The sequence below is a fragment of the Excalfactoria chinensis genome, chromosome Z, assembly GCF_039878825.1.
Source record: "Excalfactoria chinensis isolate bCotChi1 chromosome Z, bCotChi1.hap2, whole genome shotgun sequence".
NCBI lineage: Eukaryota > Metazoa > Chordata > Aves > Galliformes > Phasianidae > Excalfactoria > Excalfactoria chinensis.
In genome coordinates this window covers 62330531-62349923 of record NC_092857.1, presented here as the reverse complement: position 1 = coordinate 62349923, position 19393 = coordinate 62330531, and the positions used below count along the sequence as shown (strand labels likewise).

Here is a 19393-nt window from a genome sequence, read left to right as displayed (position 1 = left end):
GGACTGACTCAGGGAGCTGGGATTGTCTAGGCGGGAGGAGGCTCAGGGGAGACCTCTATGTGATTCTATGATTCTACAAGAAGGCAGATCCTCAGGAAGGCTGAGTTAATTACAAGAGTTAAAACAAGAAGGCTGAATCCTCAGCTTCAGGAATCCATGCTGAATCCACAAGCTTTTGGGCCTGAATCTTTCCAAATAGGCTCACTAAGCCAAGGACACATGCAAGATTACTCTTAACTGGATGGAGGTGAAAGGCAGTGTTCTACAGATATCCATATACTGAAGAGAATGTATCTGGGATAATGTAAGAATACACAAAAATTATATCAAGTACTTCAATCCACCCGTGTAACTTGCATCATGTGCATAAGCATCTCTGCTATTTACCTTGATAAAAGTGATTGCAAAACATATACAGATATACAATAGAAAGGATAAAAGAGGTGAAACCAATTCACATCAGGAAGAACCTACACATTTCATCATTTTCCAGTAATGCAAGAAAATTGTTCAAGGGAATTCTGGAGGTCTCCAGTCCAGCCTACATAAACTGGGGTGACACCAAACACAAATCAAATTGTTCCTGTCCTCGTTCAATGAAATTCAGAAGGTTTCCAAAGATAGAGACCATCAACTTTCCACACACTAAAGAATTTTTCACCATAGACAAACAGAAATTTCCTCACTGCAACCTGTGCTGGTTGATTCTTGACATTTAATTCTGCATTTGATTTCATTTCTTCCATATATGCTTCCATTTCCTCCTTTATGTTTTGGAAAACTAACAAAATACTTTCACTTCCTTTTCTCTACATACTTTTAGTTAAAGTAACTTTACTGTAACTAAATACTTCCTTTTCTCCAGGCTGCATGCTAAACTTCGTGTGATCATCAGCCCTGCAAGAGAAAAGAACTGAACTTGCCTATTCTAGAACATAGTAACACTGAGGAGCCATTCCTCTGCTCTGGATTTAAAACATTTAAAATAGATTTACATCACTGCATTTTAAGCCAAAGTGGCATCTACTAAGAGAAAGACACCTGTTGGTTTTATAGTGAGGAAAAAAAATTAAAAGAATGGAATACCACTATCTGGAAAGTCCTTGCTATGTGACCAATGAACAAAGGAGAAGAAAGTTCAGAGTACATGTACAGACTATTTAAGAATAAAATCTTAGGTGTAAGCTTTGTTCTTTGTACTAGCTATGGTAAAGACGCTCATCACTATCTGAATCTAAACAGATGCAACATAGCAAACTCTAAATGCAATCTCACATTAAGAGGAGATTTAAAAATCCTTTTTTAAAAAAGAAAACAAAACAACAACCTAATGAAATTAGGCTAGAAAGGACGGCAGGCAGTGGATTCGTATTTTCAAAACACTTTAAACTCCCTTAGCAAATACAAAATCCCCTCAACAAGCACAGCATTTTACCCATGCACAGATCAAATTTTTTTCTCCATGAAGAGTTACTCCAGAACAGAATATAGCTACAAAGATAAGCACTATCACTACTGAGAAGTAACTGTGGGTTCAGTGTAAAGTATGGCTTGCAAAATGCAGAAGACCTGCAGCAATCAAAAACTGAAATTTAAACCAGAAGGGACCTCTGGTGGCCATGCAATACAACTGCTTGCTCAAAGCAGGGTCCAGTAACTCTGGTCACGCAAAGCCCCCTGCATTTTAGCAGAGAAAGTCTTGGAGGGTAGGGAACCCAGAACTTCATCAGGCTTACATTTCTGAAAAAAGAGCTCTTCCAAACTCTTGTGAATGTTTTGAGCTGCAGCATTTCTGCTCTCTGTCCTATTACTGTGCATGTAACACCAAGAAAAGTCTAGCTCTATATTCTCTCCCCTTTGCTTTCTCTTCCTTAGTTTGAGCAAAAGCTTTTCTCATCACCTCTCTGGGGGGTGTTTTCACAATGACAGGCAGCTAAACTCCTCCACACCATTCTCACTCTTCTTCTTCAAATGGAAAGGGGAAGAGAACATGATGGAAAAGGGATCAAGTGTGGAGATAAGCATACAGAGACTGCTCACCAATTGTCACTGTGGGCAAAACAGGCACAGCACAGGGAGACCTCACCCACAGTGCTTTGTCTCTCCCACTCCTCCAGGGTCACCCTCTGCCCCTGCTCCACATGGGTGCCATACTTCCCCAGCTGATCTCATGTGGGCTTCCCAGAAGCTGCAGCTCCCCAAGCAACACCCCAGCGTGGTCACCCTCTTCCCCAGTTGCCACTGCACAGCAGTTTTCCTTTTCTCTACTCTCCAGAGCACACCCAGAGCTGCTCATGGCCCAGCTCTGGCAGTGGTAGGTTCCTTCTGGAGCAGCTGGAGCTGCTTGGCCCTGACAAGGGGTATCACAGAATGACCCAGGTTGGAAGGGACCTAAAGGATCATGAAGCTCCAACCCCCCTGCCTGGCAGGGCCACTGAACATCCATGTTTACTAGATCAGGTTGCACGGGACCCCATCCAACCTGGCTTTGAACACCTCCAGGGACGGGGCATCCACAGCATCCCAGGTAGCACTGGCCTCTGCTTATAGAGGGCAGCCCTCCCACCAAAACCTTGTGACAATAATCTGCTCTAGGAAGCTGTGTTGCAATGCACTGCAGATCATACTGAATGAAGCTAGAAACACAAGGCTACCTTTTTACACTCTGTGTCTCCTGGTTAGCTCTGCTTAACTAGTGTTTCACAGAGGTGAATAAATGACACCTGACAGACTACTAAACCTTACAGGCTAATGATTGACAGCAGACCAAAAAGAGAAGATCCTTAGAGACCTTTAAGCCTCTTAGCTCCAACAATAACTCTGAGGTTTTCCAGCTATGTTTAGAAGACAGCATAGATGCTGACTGAGACAATATTTATAGGCAGGAAAACGTCCCTATTTCAGTAAGTATTTCATGAAATGAGACCTGATAAGGATTTGGAGATGTCAGTTAATGAGAGATTCAACATGAGCCAGCAATGTGCACTTGCTGCCCAGAAGGCCAACTGTATCCTGAGTTGCATCAAGAGAAATGTGATCAGCAGTCCAGGAAGGTGATTCTGCCCCTCTACTTTGCTCTTGTGAGATCCTACCTGGAGGTGACCAGCTCTGGGGTTCCCAACACAAGAGAAGGACACAGCTGTTGAAGGCAGTCCAAAGGAGAGCCACAAAGATGATCAGAGGGCTGGAGAACCTGCCCTATGAAGGCAGACCAAGAGAACTAGGGCTCTTCTGCTTGGAGAAGGGATCTTACAGCAGCCTTCCAGTACATGAAGGGGGCCTACAGAAAAGCTGGGGAGGGACTTCTTATAAGAGCAGGTAGTGACAGGACAAGGAGAAATTTATTCAGGTTGGAAGAGGGTAGATTTAGACTAGATAAGAGGAAGAAAATTCTTTACTGCAAGGGTGGTAAGACACTGGAACAGGTTGCTCAGAGAAGCTGCATGTATTTCCACACTTGGAGGTGTTCAAGACCAGGTTGGATGGGGCTGTGAGCACCCTGGTCCAGTGGGAGATATTCCTGCCTACAGCAGAGATGTCAGAACTATGTGATCTTAAAGGTCCCACCCAACCCAAACCATTCTACAATTCCACTTCCTGTTTGCAATGATGAACTTTTAACTTGTAATGACTACTTCAAAACAAACAAAACCCCATGAGTATTTTCCCTTTCTTTTACCCATTTATTTACAATCATGCATGTTACCAGCAGGTAACAGTCTGAAGAAGAAGAGGCTCAGGGGAGACCTTATTGCTCTCTATAACTAAGGGAGGCTGTTGTGAGCTGGGGGTTGGCCTCTTCTCTTGTGTAACTGGTGACAGGGCTCGAGGGAATGGCTTCAAGCTGTGCCAGGGGAGATTTAGGCTGGACATTAGGAAATACTACATCTCTGAATGAGTGGTCAGGCAGTGGAACGAGATGCCCAGGGAGGTGGTGGAATCACCAACCCTGATGGTGTTCAAGGAACGTCTGGATGCTGTGTTGAGAGACATGGTCTAGTGAGAAATACTGCTGAAGGGTGGATGGTTGGACTGGATGATCTTGTAGGTCTTTTCCAACCTTAGTGATTCTGTGATCTCTGACAAGACAGCCTTTGGAACCTGACCAGCACCATCCTGACATAGGAGTTATGAGGTTTTGCACTCATGGGAGCAGACAGTTCCACAAAACTGAAGATCTGACTAATAGAACTGTTGAAAAAGTCCTTCCTCTTCCTGATGGAGGACTGCCAGTTCGGCAAAGACTCTACCTAAGGATGAACAGTGAGTGTATTTAGCCCCAGCCCAATTACTCATTGAAGCTTGGCTACAATCTGTAAGCAATAGACAGTAAACAAATACTTTGTACTTTTCTGTTTGGTTGTACAAAATGTGATACTACAAGTAAGATGCTCAAGCAAACTAACCTAAAGAGAGGAAGTAACATGCCAATGGAGAACACAGTTAACTTCAATCTTCTGTAGGTCCCCCAGACTGAAAGCAAGGCCATTAAAAAGCCTGTAATGTACAGTGATTTCTGGAGACTTCAGCTCACTTGACACAAAGTTTTTCCACTATTCCTGACTGTAATCTAAAGACAGAAAGAAATGAGTATTTCTCTGGAAGGAAAAAAACAAAATTACTTCATTCTAGAGAAAAATTTAGAGATGTGAATTACTAAGAAGTGACCTTGCCCAGGGCAGAGACCTCAAATCTTTACTTTGGTGACAATGAAACCATCTTACAAAGTTCACTGCTTCATGGTTTGTAACTTAGCTACTACTGATCAGTATACATTCAATAAGAGTATGTGTGTTGTCTGTTCAAGAAGGTGCTGAGAGAAACACCAGGGATTTTCCTGTTCTGAGGCAGGTAGATGCTCCCAATGTAAAGTATCAAAAGAGGCAGAAGTAATTCACAAATTAGTAACAGCATTATCTTTAACAATACCACCTTGAAAAGAGAAGACTAAAATCTGCTGCTTGAATTAAGTAACTCAGAAGAGTCTGCTCTACAGATAACACAGGAGATGTTATTAACCATCAAAACAAATCACTGCTGTTTACAGTAAGTTCCTGATGTCTGTAATAAGATATGACAAATAAACTTTATGTTTGTGTTAGAACACCATGCTCTAATAGCATGCAAATACTGCAACTACTGAAGAGCAAGTATTCAGGATCACTGGAACCCTTACTTTGCATTTAATGTAAAATACTTTGCAACATGGAATGAAAAGTCACCTCAAGGAGACTAGATTCTCATTAATATCCTTCCGTTGTATTGGTTTGGTGCTGAAATTGGAAGCATGTACTGACAGGACTGACAAGTTAAAGAAAGAAAGCCTTGAAGCAAAGTAGCATTGTACCCTGAATGGAACCATCAGCGCAGGGGGAAACACAAAAGCACAGTGATTGAAGAATCTTAAGCTGGTAGTGAGACAACCTCTAGGTGCGGGCTCCCTGATACCAGCTCCTACTAGTGATTTTTTTGAGTGCTGTTTCAAAGGCATTGTATTTTTTTTAATTTTAACTGTTACACATTAAAAATAACTTCTGTCAAACAAGCACTCGAATCTGAAAGGTGTTGGCATCCTTAAAAAAAAAAATAAAAAAAGGATATTCAATACTTACTGAGCACACATGTGGCCAGTGCTCAAGCTGACGAAGCACTGTTGTACTAAGCTCCTCCGTGTATGCTTCCTCATAAATCTGTGCTATCTTCGACATCCAAACACCATTTTTGTACTTGCTCAAAATCTCCTTAATGCGGTTTTGAATTTTATTGACGTTGGGAACAGAACGGCCAGAGGCAACAGTATGTGTCTCCACAACAGATGTATTCAAGTTATCTGTTAAATAAAAACAGAGACAGATTTTAACCTACTTAAAAATTAATCATGGGAGTTGCCTGTGTAACACCAATTCTAAAACACTACTCTCTTGTATAACTGTTTCAAGTCACTTTCCATTAGAAAGACACATGGAAGCCTCACACATTCAGACACAGCTGAAACAGAACTTTCAATTGTTGTAGTTCTTTTCATAGGCGGGTATTAAACCTTTTTTCAGAAAGGATTCTGGAAGAGGACGCAAAAATCTTTGGCAACAGTGCAGCCTCTCAGCAGCAATGAGGCCAACTCCCAGGACAGACACGGGATGTTTTTTTTTTTTTCCAAGTACACACACAACAAAGATAAAGCAAAATACCTAAGTATATTCATCCAAATTAAGAGATATACAAAATAAACCAAAGATTCACTTTTTATTCTAAGATACGTCCTGAGTAAAAGTCTGAATCCACACAGTCTTGACTCAATGATCGCTGGAGGTCTCTTCCAACCCTTACAATTCTGTGATTCTTTGAATGTCCAGCTACTTTATGTGGCTTTGTGTACCACCTATAGGAGAAGGAACGTCATTACCTCCACTTGGAAGCTCACCTTACTAACTTTTCTGCTCTTGTAGAGTGGAGCACTTGCTACCAGACCCATAGCTTCACAAATCAGCCTGGCAAGTCCCAAAGAAAGTGATCATCATTTGACAAGCCAACCAACAACAAAACTGCTGGGATTCAGGCAGGTAGAAGGACATGTTCTAAACAGCTATGGTAGTGTGCTGGCCTTCAAGTGGCTGTTTACTCCCAAAAGCCAGGATTCCACCCTCCACTAATTTATCTATACCCTGGCATTGAAGTGAAGCATACTTCTCCTCCATTTCCAAAGCTCATACTGTGACTGGCTTTGACATTTACTACACAATGATTCTCCTACAAGACTGAAATAAAAGACAGAGGTTACAAGAAAGCTGCTAATGTATGCAGGGAGGAAATTAGGAAGGCAAAAGCCCAACGTTAACTCAGATTGGCCATTGCAGTAAAAGAGAATAAGAAATCCTTATACAAATTTATCTGTGGTAAAAGAAGATCCAAAGAAAATGTTCATCCTTTACTTGATGCAGCGGAGAACGTGACCACTGAGGATAAGGAGAAGGCTGAGGTCCTCAACGCCTTCTTTATGTCTGCCTTTAATAGGCAGATCAGTTATCCTATGACACTTTATGCCCTGATCTGGAAGTCTTGGGTGCTACGCAAAATACACCCCCAGTGATTCGGGTGGAGACAGTGAGAGAGCTCCTCCTCCACCTGGTCTGTCACAAATCCATGGGACCAGATGGGCTCCACTCTTGGGTGCTGAAGGAGCTGGCAGGGGTGACTGTGAAGAGGAAAGGGACCTGGGGGTGTTGGTTGATGCTCAGCTGAACATGAACAGACAGTGTGCCCAGGTGGCCAAGAGGGCCATCAGCATCCTGGCCTGTATAAGAAATAGTGGCTAGCAGGAGCAGAGAGGTAATCATCCCCCTGTACTCAACTCTGGTGAGGCCGCACCTTGAGTACTGTGTCCAGTTTTGGGCTCCTCACTATGAGAAAGACACTAAGGCCCTGGAACACATTCAGAGAAGGGAAATGAAACCGGTAAAGAGTTTGGAGCTGGTGAAGTCTTATGAGGAGCAGCTGAGGGAACTCAGATTGTTTAGTCTGTAGAAGAGGAGGTTCAGGGGAGACCTCACTGTACTCTACAACTTCCTGAAGGGAGGCTGTAATGTGGAGGGGTTTGGCCTCCTCTCCCAGGCAACAAACAGGACCTGAGGAAATGGCCACAAGATGAGGTTTAGATCAGACATAAGGAAAAACTTTTTCTCTCAGAGAGTGGTCAGGCACTGGAATGGCTGCCCAGGGAGCTGGTGCAGTTGCCATCCCTGAAGTGTTCAAGAGGCGTCTGGATGAGGAGCTATGAGATCTGGTTTAGTGGCTTGTGGTAGCAACAGTGATGGGAGGATGGTTGGACTAGATGATCTTATAAGTCCTTTCCCACACTGTGATTCTATGATTCTACAGGCACGTCTATTTTCCCAGCACCATGAAACCAAAGTGAGAGCTTCACTCATGAAGCTTGGTATTTTACCCAAATCTATCTTCATTCAAAACAAGTAGCAAGACAGGCTTTTCTTAGCAATATACCCATTCTAACACCAGCAATGTGAACAAGAAAACAACACTTAATGGGGAAGATTACCATTTGAATCAACAGAAGACCTCCTGGACAGGTGAACCTGCAGCTCCTTCTGAAACCGTGGTGAGACAGTTGGTCTCTTCTCAGACCTGAAATTGAAAAGAAAATTGCTTTAAATCACTTTCTTGACTTCGAAGAGCATTCTATTTGCTTATAAGACATGCATGTGAGATGGTATGTATTCCACAAACTTCTAACTAGTTCTCTACATAGGATCAAACTCCCATTGTCCTGACAAGGAAGACACCTTGGCTAGCAACAGCAAGGCAATCAACAGCTAGTTTCCAGTGTGACTTAACTATGCTGATCACTGAGAGGAACAAAACACTCAGGAGGAAGACATTTGCAAAAACAGATAATGTGGGCCTAATAGCACAGATTAAGCTCATTAATTACATTTGATATATTCCCCTCACGATTTGGTCTTTTGGCCAGTGTCTAAGTCTTGCTGTTGAACTGAACATGTCCATCTTCTTGACTGTTACATCTCCTGAAAGCCTTCAGCTTCAGAAGTCAGGAACACACTAAAAAATATACAGTACACCCCTATCACCAGTTGGTCTTTATTACTCCTACCCCTAATTCTAAACAACAAGCTCTCAATCTGTTTCTGTTCCCTGGGAGCACATTCAGCACGAGCTTCTGACGGCAAAGAGGTCACAACAGCATGTACTGCATCACTTACACTGCAAGCAAGAGGGAGCAAGAGTTTCAGAGAAGAGTTCAAAGATCAAGACCAAACACCTTCCAAAGGCATTTATGCAAGGAAGAATTGCAGTGGAGCATAGGTAGCAGCAAATGCACTAAAATAGCTCTCCACAGAAGCATGGCAAATTGCTGCAAACCCAGGAAGCTTCAGGCTAGAGCACCCGCTGTACATGCACTAAGCAGGCTCTGCAGGTAGTCCCTTCCCAAGGAGTACATGTGGACAACAACCACCTGTAGAGTCCACAGACAACTCTGGAAGAAATTACCAGGCACAGAAACATCAAAGGAGACTTTCCAAGCTCCACCTGGGATGTTTGAAGATAGTACAGCTATCAAGTGCTATGCTGAAGCTAGCAACAATAGCCAAGAGAAAGCTAAGGCTAGCATGTTATAAAGGTAATCTTACGTGTCTTCAAGCTGACCCTTAGTCAGAGCACAATCACAAAGCAGAAAAAGGTCTCTTACATTCACTCCTTTCTAATCACATAACCATTAAGGTTGGAAAAGACCACTACTAAGATCTTCTAACCCAACCGCTCACCTACCACCAATATTGCCTTTCCAAGATCTAACAAAATCGAGTACCCTTCACTTTCCTTCTGTCCTCATGAAATGACAAACCTGCTCCTCCACCACGCACAGGATGTCACCTCAACCAAAAATAGTACTTCTATTCAGGGACAGTTCCTACAGTATTAATAGATGGGACAACCACTGTCAAGTGCAGCATTTTCTATAGCAGAAGAGCACAGATCAGCGACTCAAGGACAAGCACATTTGACTTAAAAGTATTAAAGCGCAGGTCACCCACATCAAACCCAGACAGACATTCATACACAACTCTTCTTATCTGAAGAGTCTCTTCAATACTTTGTTTGCAACATGAAAACAAAAAGATAGCCAACGTCCTTTTGCACACCACAGCCAACACCCTCACACAAACTGGTAGCAGTGACTGCTTCAAAGGTGTCTGTGCCTGGCCATGTAGGCCCTAAAAGGACAGAATTCCTCCCTCCTTCAACCATCTCTCCATGTGTTTATTCACCAACATTGAGAACTCCAGACTGGACAGACACCTGAGAAAACAGTCCCATAAGCTAGTCACATGGTTAACAGAGACTCTGGGAGTGACTGCTGCCTCACAACAGAAATCAGTTGTGTTCCAGTCCAGTGGTGTCCCATCACACCACTGCTGCACTTCAGGTGACAGAGATGACCCAAGTGCAGGGATAACTAGCAGGTACTGTACTGCTGAAAGGATTCAGTTCTTTGTGCAAATTAGTGAAGAACAGTCCAGAACCAAGCATGCCTGGCACAGAACCAAACAGTCATAAGGCCAACATGCTACTTCCCAGCATGCAGATACAGAAAATTCAACTGCTTGCAAGGCCTCATGCACTCTAGTTGTTGAAAAGTGCTTCCATCAAGAGGCCTCCCAGACATGCTACCTAATAAGACAAGACAGCAGCACAGCCCAACACAAAGACATGATTAGACATGCTGTCCTGCCAAGCACCCATGCATAGCTGAAAGGCAGGCTTCTTCAGAGGCACATTTCTTCAGAGAGGAGGGAATGCATGCTTTTCCATGCCTAAGCCCCTTACCTTAGTAAGGCCCACGCCGTCCTACTCCGTACTGTCCAAGGGCCAAAGACCAATCCCAGGAGTGGGGCTGGTTGTCAGCCACCAGCAAACACTGTCTGCTGATTGAGGCAAGGGGGACACCAAGCACCTCCATCTGCTTTCATTTGTGTCACTGTTTTCCAACTTCAATGTCTCCTACAGTATGATTTACAGGTGAAGTCTTTCTCATTCTGTGGACTTGCAGGTCCATGGCACCACACTGGCATGGACTTAGATTGATATCTGATTGCTGTTACACGACAACAGCACCTGCAAGGTGACCTGGGATGGCAGCAGGAAACAACCTGCCAGAATCACAGCTACCTTTAACATCTCTCCCACATTGTCTAGGCATGACAGAGTGGGAAGAAGTTCCCTTTCACCCATGACCAAGCAGCAGCAAACCTGAGAGCCAAGGCCAGAAAAATCTCACAGCAAAACACCACAGGACTGCTCTGAGGACAGAGAAGTGGGCTGCTCCTGCTATGTACATCTGTAACAGGCCTGCACCTGCTTCCCAAGACACCAGGATGATATGAGGGCACTGCTCTTTGCCACGCTAATCATAGCCTTGGGCCCTCAAGCAGTCCATGACAGCTGAACTTAGCCAATACTTGGCTGATGCTGACAGCCCCGTGAACCACAGGGCATTACAGCACAGTGTGGCTGAGGCTGAGCACAGCCACCATGAGTGGCAACACATACTTGCTCTGCACCATCAGCTGACAGCATGGGGAAGAGGTAAACAACCCACAAAGAGAAATGATGGCCCAGCAGCTCCATAAGCCGCCTGGATTAGAGATGCTCACACACAAGGGCTTGTAAGCAGCACAGAGTGCTATCCCAGCAAAAAGGCACCTCCGGCCTCATCCCAGCTTGGCCCAACACATCCGGGCAGCTGCTGGCTTCATGTGCACCATAAAAAGCACAGAAATGCTAACACTGCAAGGGCTGAGGTAGGCAGAGGGCAAAAAGGAGCCTGCTGCAGGAAAACAATCATCAGCACTCAGCATCCCCTGCACACAAATCTTTGATTCCCACATTCCCACAGTCCAGAAAATTCTTGGACACAGAAGCATACAAGCACCATCCCGTGTCCCCGCATATCCCACTGACCTGTTGACAAGTGTGACATGTCTCTGCATGGGGATCTCTCTGGGCAACCCCCTCCCAGTGGCTGCAGGTGGGGCAGACCAGGCACTCTCCACGGTAGGATTTGTTGTGCTGCACAGTGCACCTCTGCCTCTCGGCACACGAGGGATGGTTTTCTTGTTGCTTTCCTCCAGTGTGCTCAGTGACCTGGGCCGCCGCAAAGCTCCTTCCGGCTTTCCTAAAGAGTTTCCAGACGTGGCCATCAGAAATGCCCTCCTCTGCTCCATGCAAGCTCTCCTTACAGACAACAGCTAAGACATACAAACAGGTTGCACTGCAGTACAAGCAGAACTAGAGATCCTGTACTTGGCCACTTTGGGACAGATGCCCAAAGCTGGGCATTAGGGCTGGGTTTCTTCAGCTCATCAGCAGGCAAACCTGGGCAGCAGCTATGCTGGGGCACCAAGGTACTCAGAACAGGAACTACAGAAACATCCGCAGCTGATGCTGCCCAGGCTGCTCCTCATCATGGGGGCACAGTTCAGCTCTGTCACCCCTCCAAGGGCTAGCTTATCCCTTAAAATCAAGCAGGCTTACCACCAGTCTACTCACACATATCTCAGACATTTCTCCCACAAAAGCACTGCCAAATGGAAATGAAGGCAAGTGTCTTTCCAAAACATTTCTGTTTCAAGAGTGTGCGAAAGAAAGCCTCTCTCACAGACAGTGGCTTGTAAGCACTGATACTGCTGTCAGCATCACACCCCATTATTTGGAACCTTCCAGTGAGAACATACATCTCCCTACCTTCAGCAGCACACCTGAATGCAAAGACTTTTGCTTCTAAATATGCACAAGTCTTTAGTGAAAGCAGGCCTTTTGCAGCTGCCTGGGGCTTACCTACTGGTGTGACTGGAGATGTATTCTTCAGTCTCATCCGGCAGTTCACTTGCTTTCCTGTTTTCTTCTTCAAACTGCTCTGCCGGGCTACAAGTTGAGCAATTTGCATGGTCTCAGGGCAGACAACAGCATGGCAAGTCACCTGTTTAGGGCAGGAAAGGGAAAGGAGTAGAAACAGGCACTGAGGTCCAAGCTCACCCACAGTCATAAAAAGACTGACAGCGATTTCCACTTCCTGTAATCAATAGCTCACAGAGGCCAGTGGGTGATTCAATAGAACTTTCAGAAACAAAGGCTTCTGAGGATCTCCTCCTACCACAATGCACCTCAGAAAATAGTAGAGCAAATAGCCAAACCCACCCAAGGCTCTTCATCCCCTTTTGCTTTAGCTTGCAGCCCACCTGGCAGCAGTCCAGCTTCTCTCCTGCATCCTACAAATCCAAGATCCCACTCTACAACACTGCCCTGCACTTCCTTCATCCCCAACCAATATGGCAGATTCCCAATGGTCTCCTCACACCTTCCCAGTCAGTACACATTGACTCTGCAGGAGCTTCCAGCAGCTGCTCAATATCCACAGCCAAGAGACAAGCAGGCCCAGCCCTCCAAACCATCACTCATGGGACTTCCAGCCCCTCAGCCTCTCCTCACCTCGAGCTCTGCCTCTCCTCCTTAACCAGAGCCTTTCCACTTTCTCTCACTTCTTCTGATTGACTCCTGCCCACTCCTGCAGCAGAATTCAGATCCAGAGTTCCCAGCTCACTCATGCATGCCTCCTGAAGCATTTGTTTCATGCTCTGTATGTCAGGATTGGTCCAATGGGTGTATAAAATATAGTGTATCTGAGCTTGAGGAGGTACTACAAGACAACCAGGGATCAGTGAAGTATGCTTGCAAAGCAGTTATTTGCTGCAGTCTTTACAAAGAGGCCTTCACTGTAGCACCAAGATATGTAACAGTGGATTTCTGCCTGGGATTCTTGCTTCTTCCAGCCACCACTTAGGAATGGACTGTTGTTATTTTTTTTTTTCCTTGCTCCTCCAGTTCCAGCTCTCCCTTTTAGCCATTAAACAAGTAGCATAGCTCTTCACACCTGCATTCCAGTGTTAATTCAGAACATGAGGTTTTCAGTACCTCCCTGAGTACTGTGAAACATTCCTAAGCTGAAAGATTAAGCTGGACTCCAGCACATAAGGTACAACTCCATCACAATGTGCATTATTGACTGCATGATGAACCTGCTCTGTGTGGCTTTCTGCTAAGCCTTTGTGCATTTCAAATCTGCAAGTCATCAGCTCCTACCAACTGTATTCCTTTACAATGACTGCAGTGTAGCTTTATTATGAGATCACGCTCTGTAACACTACTGCACACAGAGTGACTTTTGTTACCAATTCTGCTGTGAAGGTGTCAGGCTCACTTGTTTTTATAACTGCTCAGGAGCTGCCTGTTCTTGTAGAACTTGCCCACAGTTTACTTCCAAAAGACTTGCTGAAATAAGACAACAATTTGGTCCTACAGTGGGCTTTGGCAGAGCAGGTCCTACCCCAGCTTTGTGGAAAGATGAATCTGAAATCCTTAATGCTTCACCTTTTCAAAGGCGTCTGTGTGACAACTTGTGCTCCATGCTCTGAGCAGGGTCTTTGTAAAGCTGCTGTAACACGCAGCACAGCCAACCGCTGTAGCTCTTCAGTTGCTTCAGCTATTCTCATTTTTCTGCTGTTCCTCTGCTTTCTCCTGTCACCTGGACCAGCTATTTCAGTCTTCCTTCAGAAGCATACTGTCCGAAGTGGAAGCGCTCTGGGAGTTGTTCTGAAAGGGATGGCATTCTTCCTTGGGTTTTACATTGTTGAAGTAGTCAACAATGCAGTCTTGCCTATCCCCATGCCCACATGCTTTGGATATTTACTTCTCCCTGTTCCTACTTCATCCATACTTCCTTCTTAAGTTTAGTGAGCAGCAGCTCGTTCATTCATGCCAGTCTCCTACAGCCTTTGCTTGTTTTTCCTCCCTAGAGGAATGGAAAACTCCTCAGTCAGGAGATGGTAGATGAAAATGGGCTACTTCTCCTGAACTGCTCTTCTCTACAGGATTTTCATTTATTATGGGGTTCTTTTCACTCTTCAACATCCTATGGGGTTCTTCCAGACAGACTCTTGAACAAGGCAAAGTCTGCTCTTTTCAGGTTCTGCACCATGATGCTACCTTTTGCCTCATTCCCCTCCTTTCACAATCCTGAATACCATCATCCTGTGGTCACTGTAGGCAAGGCTGTCCACAGGCTTTACACCCCTGAGCACTTCTTCCTTGCTTTTAAGAACTCTTTTTCTCTTTTTCTTTTTATTTCCCCTCATAAGTTACTGTTTGTGTCAGGAGGGTGTTCTTACCCAGTAGTTCTAGTCCTCCATGAGAACCAGGACCAACAAAAGTGAGGATTCTTGCAGATATCTAAGGAAGGCATCATCTGCTTCATCTACTACATCTTCCTGATCACCAAGGTTACAAGAGAACCCATGCGCTGGTCTGCCCAGAGCTCCCAACAAAGAAGCTCTTGCTGCTTCATCATCAGTCCCACAGCAGAGCTCTGTTCACCCCCATCACTCTCAAATAGGAGAGGCTTATGCTAACTCCCCTTCACCATCCCAGACTTCCCAACAGCCAGTTGCATCAGCTACCACAACGGGTCTCCGTGACCCCAATGTGATCACAGCCCTGCTAATGTGCACAGAGCTCACGCTGTGCCCCATGCTGCCTGTCCAGATAGGGCACAACTGCACACATCACCCTCTGCTCAGTGTCTCCCCAGGTCACTTTCTAGACAGTTGCAATAAGGTCACACAACAGCAATATGAGCTCTGTCTTCACGAGCCTCTTCTGCCCCAGGCCTTTGCTTCCCTTTAGCTGCTTCAGTCATACAAAGCATAGTCAGCATGACAAAATCAAAATGATTTCTGCTGAACTACCTCCAGCCCTGTTTAGTAGCCCCCCTTTCTACCTCTTATAGCTACATTTCAATCTTTCCTTACAGTTGCCTCAGAGAAGTGAATGTCTCCAGCACTACTCAAGTGTCCACAAGGTTCTCAGGACACACTGCATTAGAGGATAAGCAAGGCTCTCAAGGGAAAGGGAGGATAACAGATTATATCCTGCAAGGCCCAAGTTAGAAACAGATGGCTATCTGCCGAAGCCACTGTGAGAATGCTTTAAGTTGCCACATCACAGTCCCAGAGGCATACGAATTCATGTTTATTGGTATAGCTGTAGTCAACACAACCTTGGAGCAAGCAAAAAAGAACCTCTGACTTAGTTACCTGCTGTAAAAAGGCAAATTCTAACAGTTGCAAAAAGGCAGCAAGGGAACCCTTTGCTTAAAGAAAAGGTGCATTTCCAGGAAAACCAAAACAATTCCACAATATCTCTCCACACACGTAACATATAACCATGAAGACCTAATTCTCAGCTCCCAGATGCCACCTCAACCCAGCCCAGTAAGGCCATTATCACCACCTCTCCAGATCTGGTATGACAGCCACAGTTCCTGCCAAAATCAGTGTTTACCTGGTAAGAGAAGCAAACCAGCAGATGTGCAACCAGGAGCTCCACGCTCTCAGATAAGATCTGCAGTTTCAGCAAGCTGCTTCCAAACAAGAAACCCACTGGGCGAAGCAGACTATACCAGCAAGGCCAAGGAATAAGGGAAAACCCTTCCATAACACCGAACTCTTCCGTAGAGCAGGGATTCACCTCCTCCACAACAAAAAACAAACAGTGGAACCATGACATCTGTACTGAGAGCTTGCAGCACTGCAACTCACAACAAAAAGAGTGCTAAACCTTCAGAAACTGATATCAGGTTTGTACACAACAGAGACTACTACAGCTTTGCTGTAGGAAAAAAAAAAAAGTGTCCAGAACCCCAGCCTGAAAATACATTCCAGACACATGCATGAGACTTAACTTTCTGTCAGGTCTCAGGACAACCCACTAATATAGCCCCAAAGGAAGGAAGTTTGAGATGGGGATCACGGCTCTGCTATCAAAGTGCCTTTCCAGGAAGAACTCCTCCATAAGGGGGAAATCTCCATAATCTTCCACCTTTTGCAAACACTACTTTCTGATCTGCACACAGATCAGAGCATCTACTCTGTGTCACAGCTCCTACCTCTGACAGCATTAGTGCACCACACACTTTACAGTGTTTGCCTCCAATAATCCATGACAAGGGATGAGGTACAATTATGAACTTTCATACTTCACAAACATGAAAGCCATTTCCAGCCTGCTGCAGTTCTCTTGATTATCACAGATTCTTACCTCTCCTGTTTTACTTCTTTCGATCCTGACCACTCCGGGGATGCTTGCCACGTAGGCTTCCAATGTGGCATACCCTAGGTGTCTGAAGGGAATCCATTCACCAGTTAGTGATCTGTATTCACTCTGAAGCTCTGGCAGGGGTATGCCATGTTTACAGGAAAGAAGAACAGATCGCAGTGCTTTTGCAACCAGGTCAGGCTCCTGCATCTTCACCTATAATGCCTATATCACAAAAGAGAAAAGCAATTTTACATTCACAGACTACTGGCAGCAGCTTTTTTTACTCAGCCTCCCCCCTAATGAACAAGGATTTAACAGCTCTGGGACCCACAGGGCAGTATGAGCACCACGGTGGTCACAGTGCAGCATGGCCAAACTGAGCAAAATGGCAGCTACCTCGCATAACATGGCAGCTGTGCCAAAGGCAGGCCTCCCACCATACCAAGACTTGCTGTCACAAGCCTCAGACACTGCTGACCACCCATCCAGCCCAGCAGTGCAGAGGAAGAAAAGTGCTGTGTACAGACCTGAGGGCAGCCCACGCAGGCCTGAAGTCTGGCGAGCACATTCAGTGAAGATAACTAACTACACCTCCCCTTCTCCAGGCAGCGACTCCTCAGCTGCTACATAAAAATGTATCCAAGAGGAAGCAACCCAGCAAATCAAACCCTATTCCAATGCTTAAAGACAGTACTGCACAGATGGAAGCAATTTGGGCCCTCACTACAAGAAAAGACAGAGGTCCTGGACTGTGTACAGAGAAGAGCAACAAAGCTGGTAAGGGGCTAGAACAGAAGTCCCATAGGGATCAGCTGAGAGAACTGGAATTGTTTAGTCTGGAGAAGAGAAGCTCAGGGAAAACATTATCACTCCCTACAACTGTCTGAAAGGAGGTTGTGGCGAGGTAGGGGTTGTCCTCCCATGGAACTAACAACAGGTGATGGCCTTCAGTTGCACCAGGGGAGGTTCAGTTTGGATATCAGGCAAAATGTAATCTCAGAAGGATTGGTGAGGCACTGGCATGGCCTGCACAGAGAGACAGGGGAGTCACTGTCCCTGGAAGTGTTCTAGAAACATGCACAGAAGTACTAAGGAACATGGTTTAGTGGGAAAATATTGGTGGTAAGCGGACAGCTGGAATGGATGATACTGGAGGTCTTTTCCAACCTTGGCTATTTTGTGATTCTATCCTGTGATACAACAGCGAAGATGCATTTTGGGGAAGGCCTTTTTCCCTTTTTTTTTTGGAGGAGAAATCACCCTGGGCACTACACCAAGCTGAACAGGAAAAGGAATGCCAATCCTTAGCAATTTTCAGTCTGCACAGATGCATTAACGGCATCCTGCCTTGGTGAACCCCAAGCACATGACGGCCCAGCTCAGCTGCTCAGCAAGAAAGAAGAAGCACACACTTCTTCCTTCTGGACACTGCCTGGGCTCCTTGAGCCTCTTTACTTAATGCTCACCCAGGTCTTACTGACCTCAGCTGGCCACTGTTCACATGTGCTTGTATTTACACACCCATACACCCACACAGGCACACAGCACTGCACATCTGTGTACTTAAAAAGGTTCGCTTACACAGCGGAGCTAAATGCATTGTATAAGAACAGGTCAGCAGATAGGGACAGAGAAATCCCAGTCTGCCAATTTCGGCCCTGAAGGCAGACGGCCCCTAGTCCTGCAGCAGGGCAGGCTGCAGTCACACACACAGCAGTAACCCTCTGGTGACATGAAACCATCCCACACACACACACACACACCTCCCGGAGGCTGACACAGCACTGGGGGCTGCTGCTTTACTCCTCCATTTAAACAACATACTCAGGTTCTGGTTTCCTCAGCGTGCCTTTTGCAAGCTTTCCTTCTCGCACTGAACTTACTGCATTAACAGCTGTGCAGGAAAAGTTACACCTGGGCAAAGGTGAGAAGGAAGAACACCCAATGACTCGGGACAGCAGGCTGAAGGGCTGGCTCAACGAGAGGAAAGTCCAACAAGGAGTGGCGCGGAGTCAGGATGGCTCCAGGCTGCAGTAACACGGCGGAGCCGAACTGAACCGCACACAGCACCGCACACACCGCGAGCAGCAGCCCTGAGGTAGCTGTGCATCCGTTCAGGTGTCGGTACGGAGGCGAGCCGCGCTGCACGAGCAGCAGAGCAACGGCAACCCCGCAAAGCTCCCGGTCCCCACACAAACTTCCGAGGGAGCGCGGGGAAGCGCCGCAACCGCCCAGAACCGACGCACCGGGCCGAGCGCTCCCCGAAGGCACGCACCCCTCGCTACCTGCAGAATCGCTTTCACCGCGGAGCAGCTTCCCGCTGCCGGGCACGGCCTACCCGTCCAGCCCGGGAGGGCCAGAGCCCCGTGCGCGGCTCAACCGCTTCTTGGCGTCCAACTCGCTCCTCACAGCCCTGCCCCGCCGCCGGGACGAGGCGCAAGCTCCGCCCCGAGAGCATGCGCGGCGATCCTTCCGCACAGCCACGGGGCAGCGGGCGGGGCGGGGCGGGGCGGCGGGCGGGGCGGCCATCTTGGGGCTGTGGCGGAGGCGGGGCGGCCATCTTGGGGCTGTGGTGGAGGCGGGGCGCTGGGCGGGGAAGGGTTGGAGGCTTCGTTTGAGTGCGTTCGCCTTCCTTGTCTGGTGGAGTTTGTCGCTCGGAGGCGCAGCTTCTCTTGGTTTCTAAACAGTTTACAACGGTTTGAGAGCT

At 46.3% G+C, this 19393-nt stretch overlaps 1 protein-coding gene across 5 annotated transcripts in view; it reads right to left on the bottom strand.

Moving 5' to 3' along the window:
- The window catches only part of TDRD7 (tudor domain containing 7), a 34471-nt gene extending 15328 nt beyond the window's left edge, over nt 1-19143 (bottom strand). Inside the window, exons 1-6 of one of the 5 annotated variants that reach the window (XM_072359734.1) lie at nt 18962-19143; nt 16687-16908; nt 12373-12514; nt 11497-11710; nt 8054-8139; nt 5613-5830 (exon numbers count right to left, since the gene is read on the bottom strand). In XM_072359734.1, the coding sequence (XP_072215835.1) occupies nt 5613-5830; nt 8054-8139; nt 11497-11710; nt 12373-12514; nt 16687-16893 (867 nt within the window). In that variant the 5' untranslated portion in view covers nt 16894-16908; nt 18962-19143. Of the gene's footprint in view, nt 1-5612; nt 5831-8053; nt 8140-8446; nt 8575-10362; nt 10531-11496; nt 11711-12372; nt 12515-15930; nt 16237-16686; nt 16909-18569; nt 18727-18961 lie in introns of those variants that run through there. The other 4 variants (XM_072359733.1, XM_072359735.1, XM_072359732.1 and 1 more) reach the window with 4 other exon arrangements.
- Nucleotides 19144-19393: the final 250 nt, after the last annotated feature.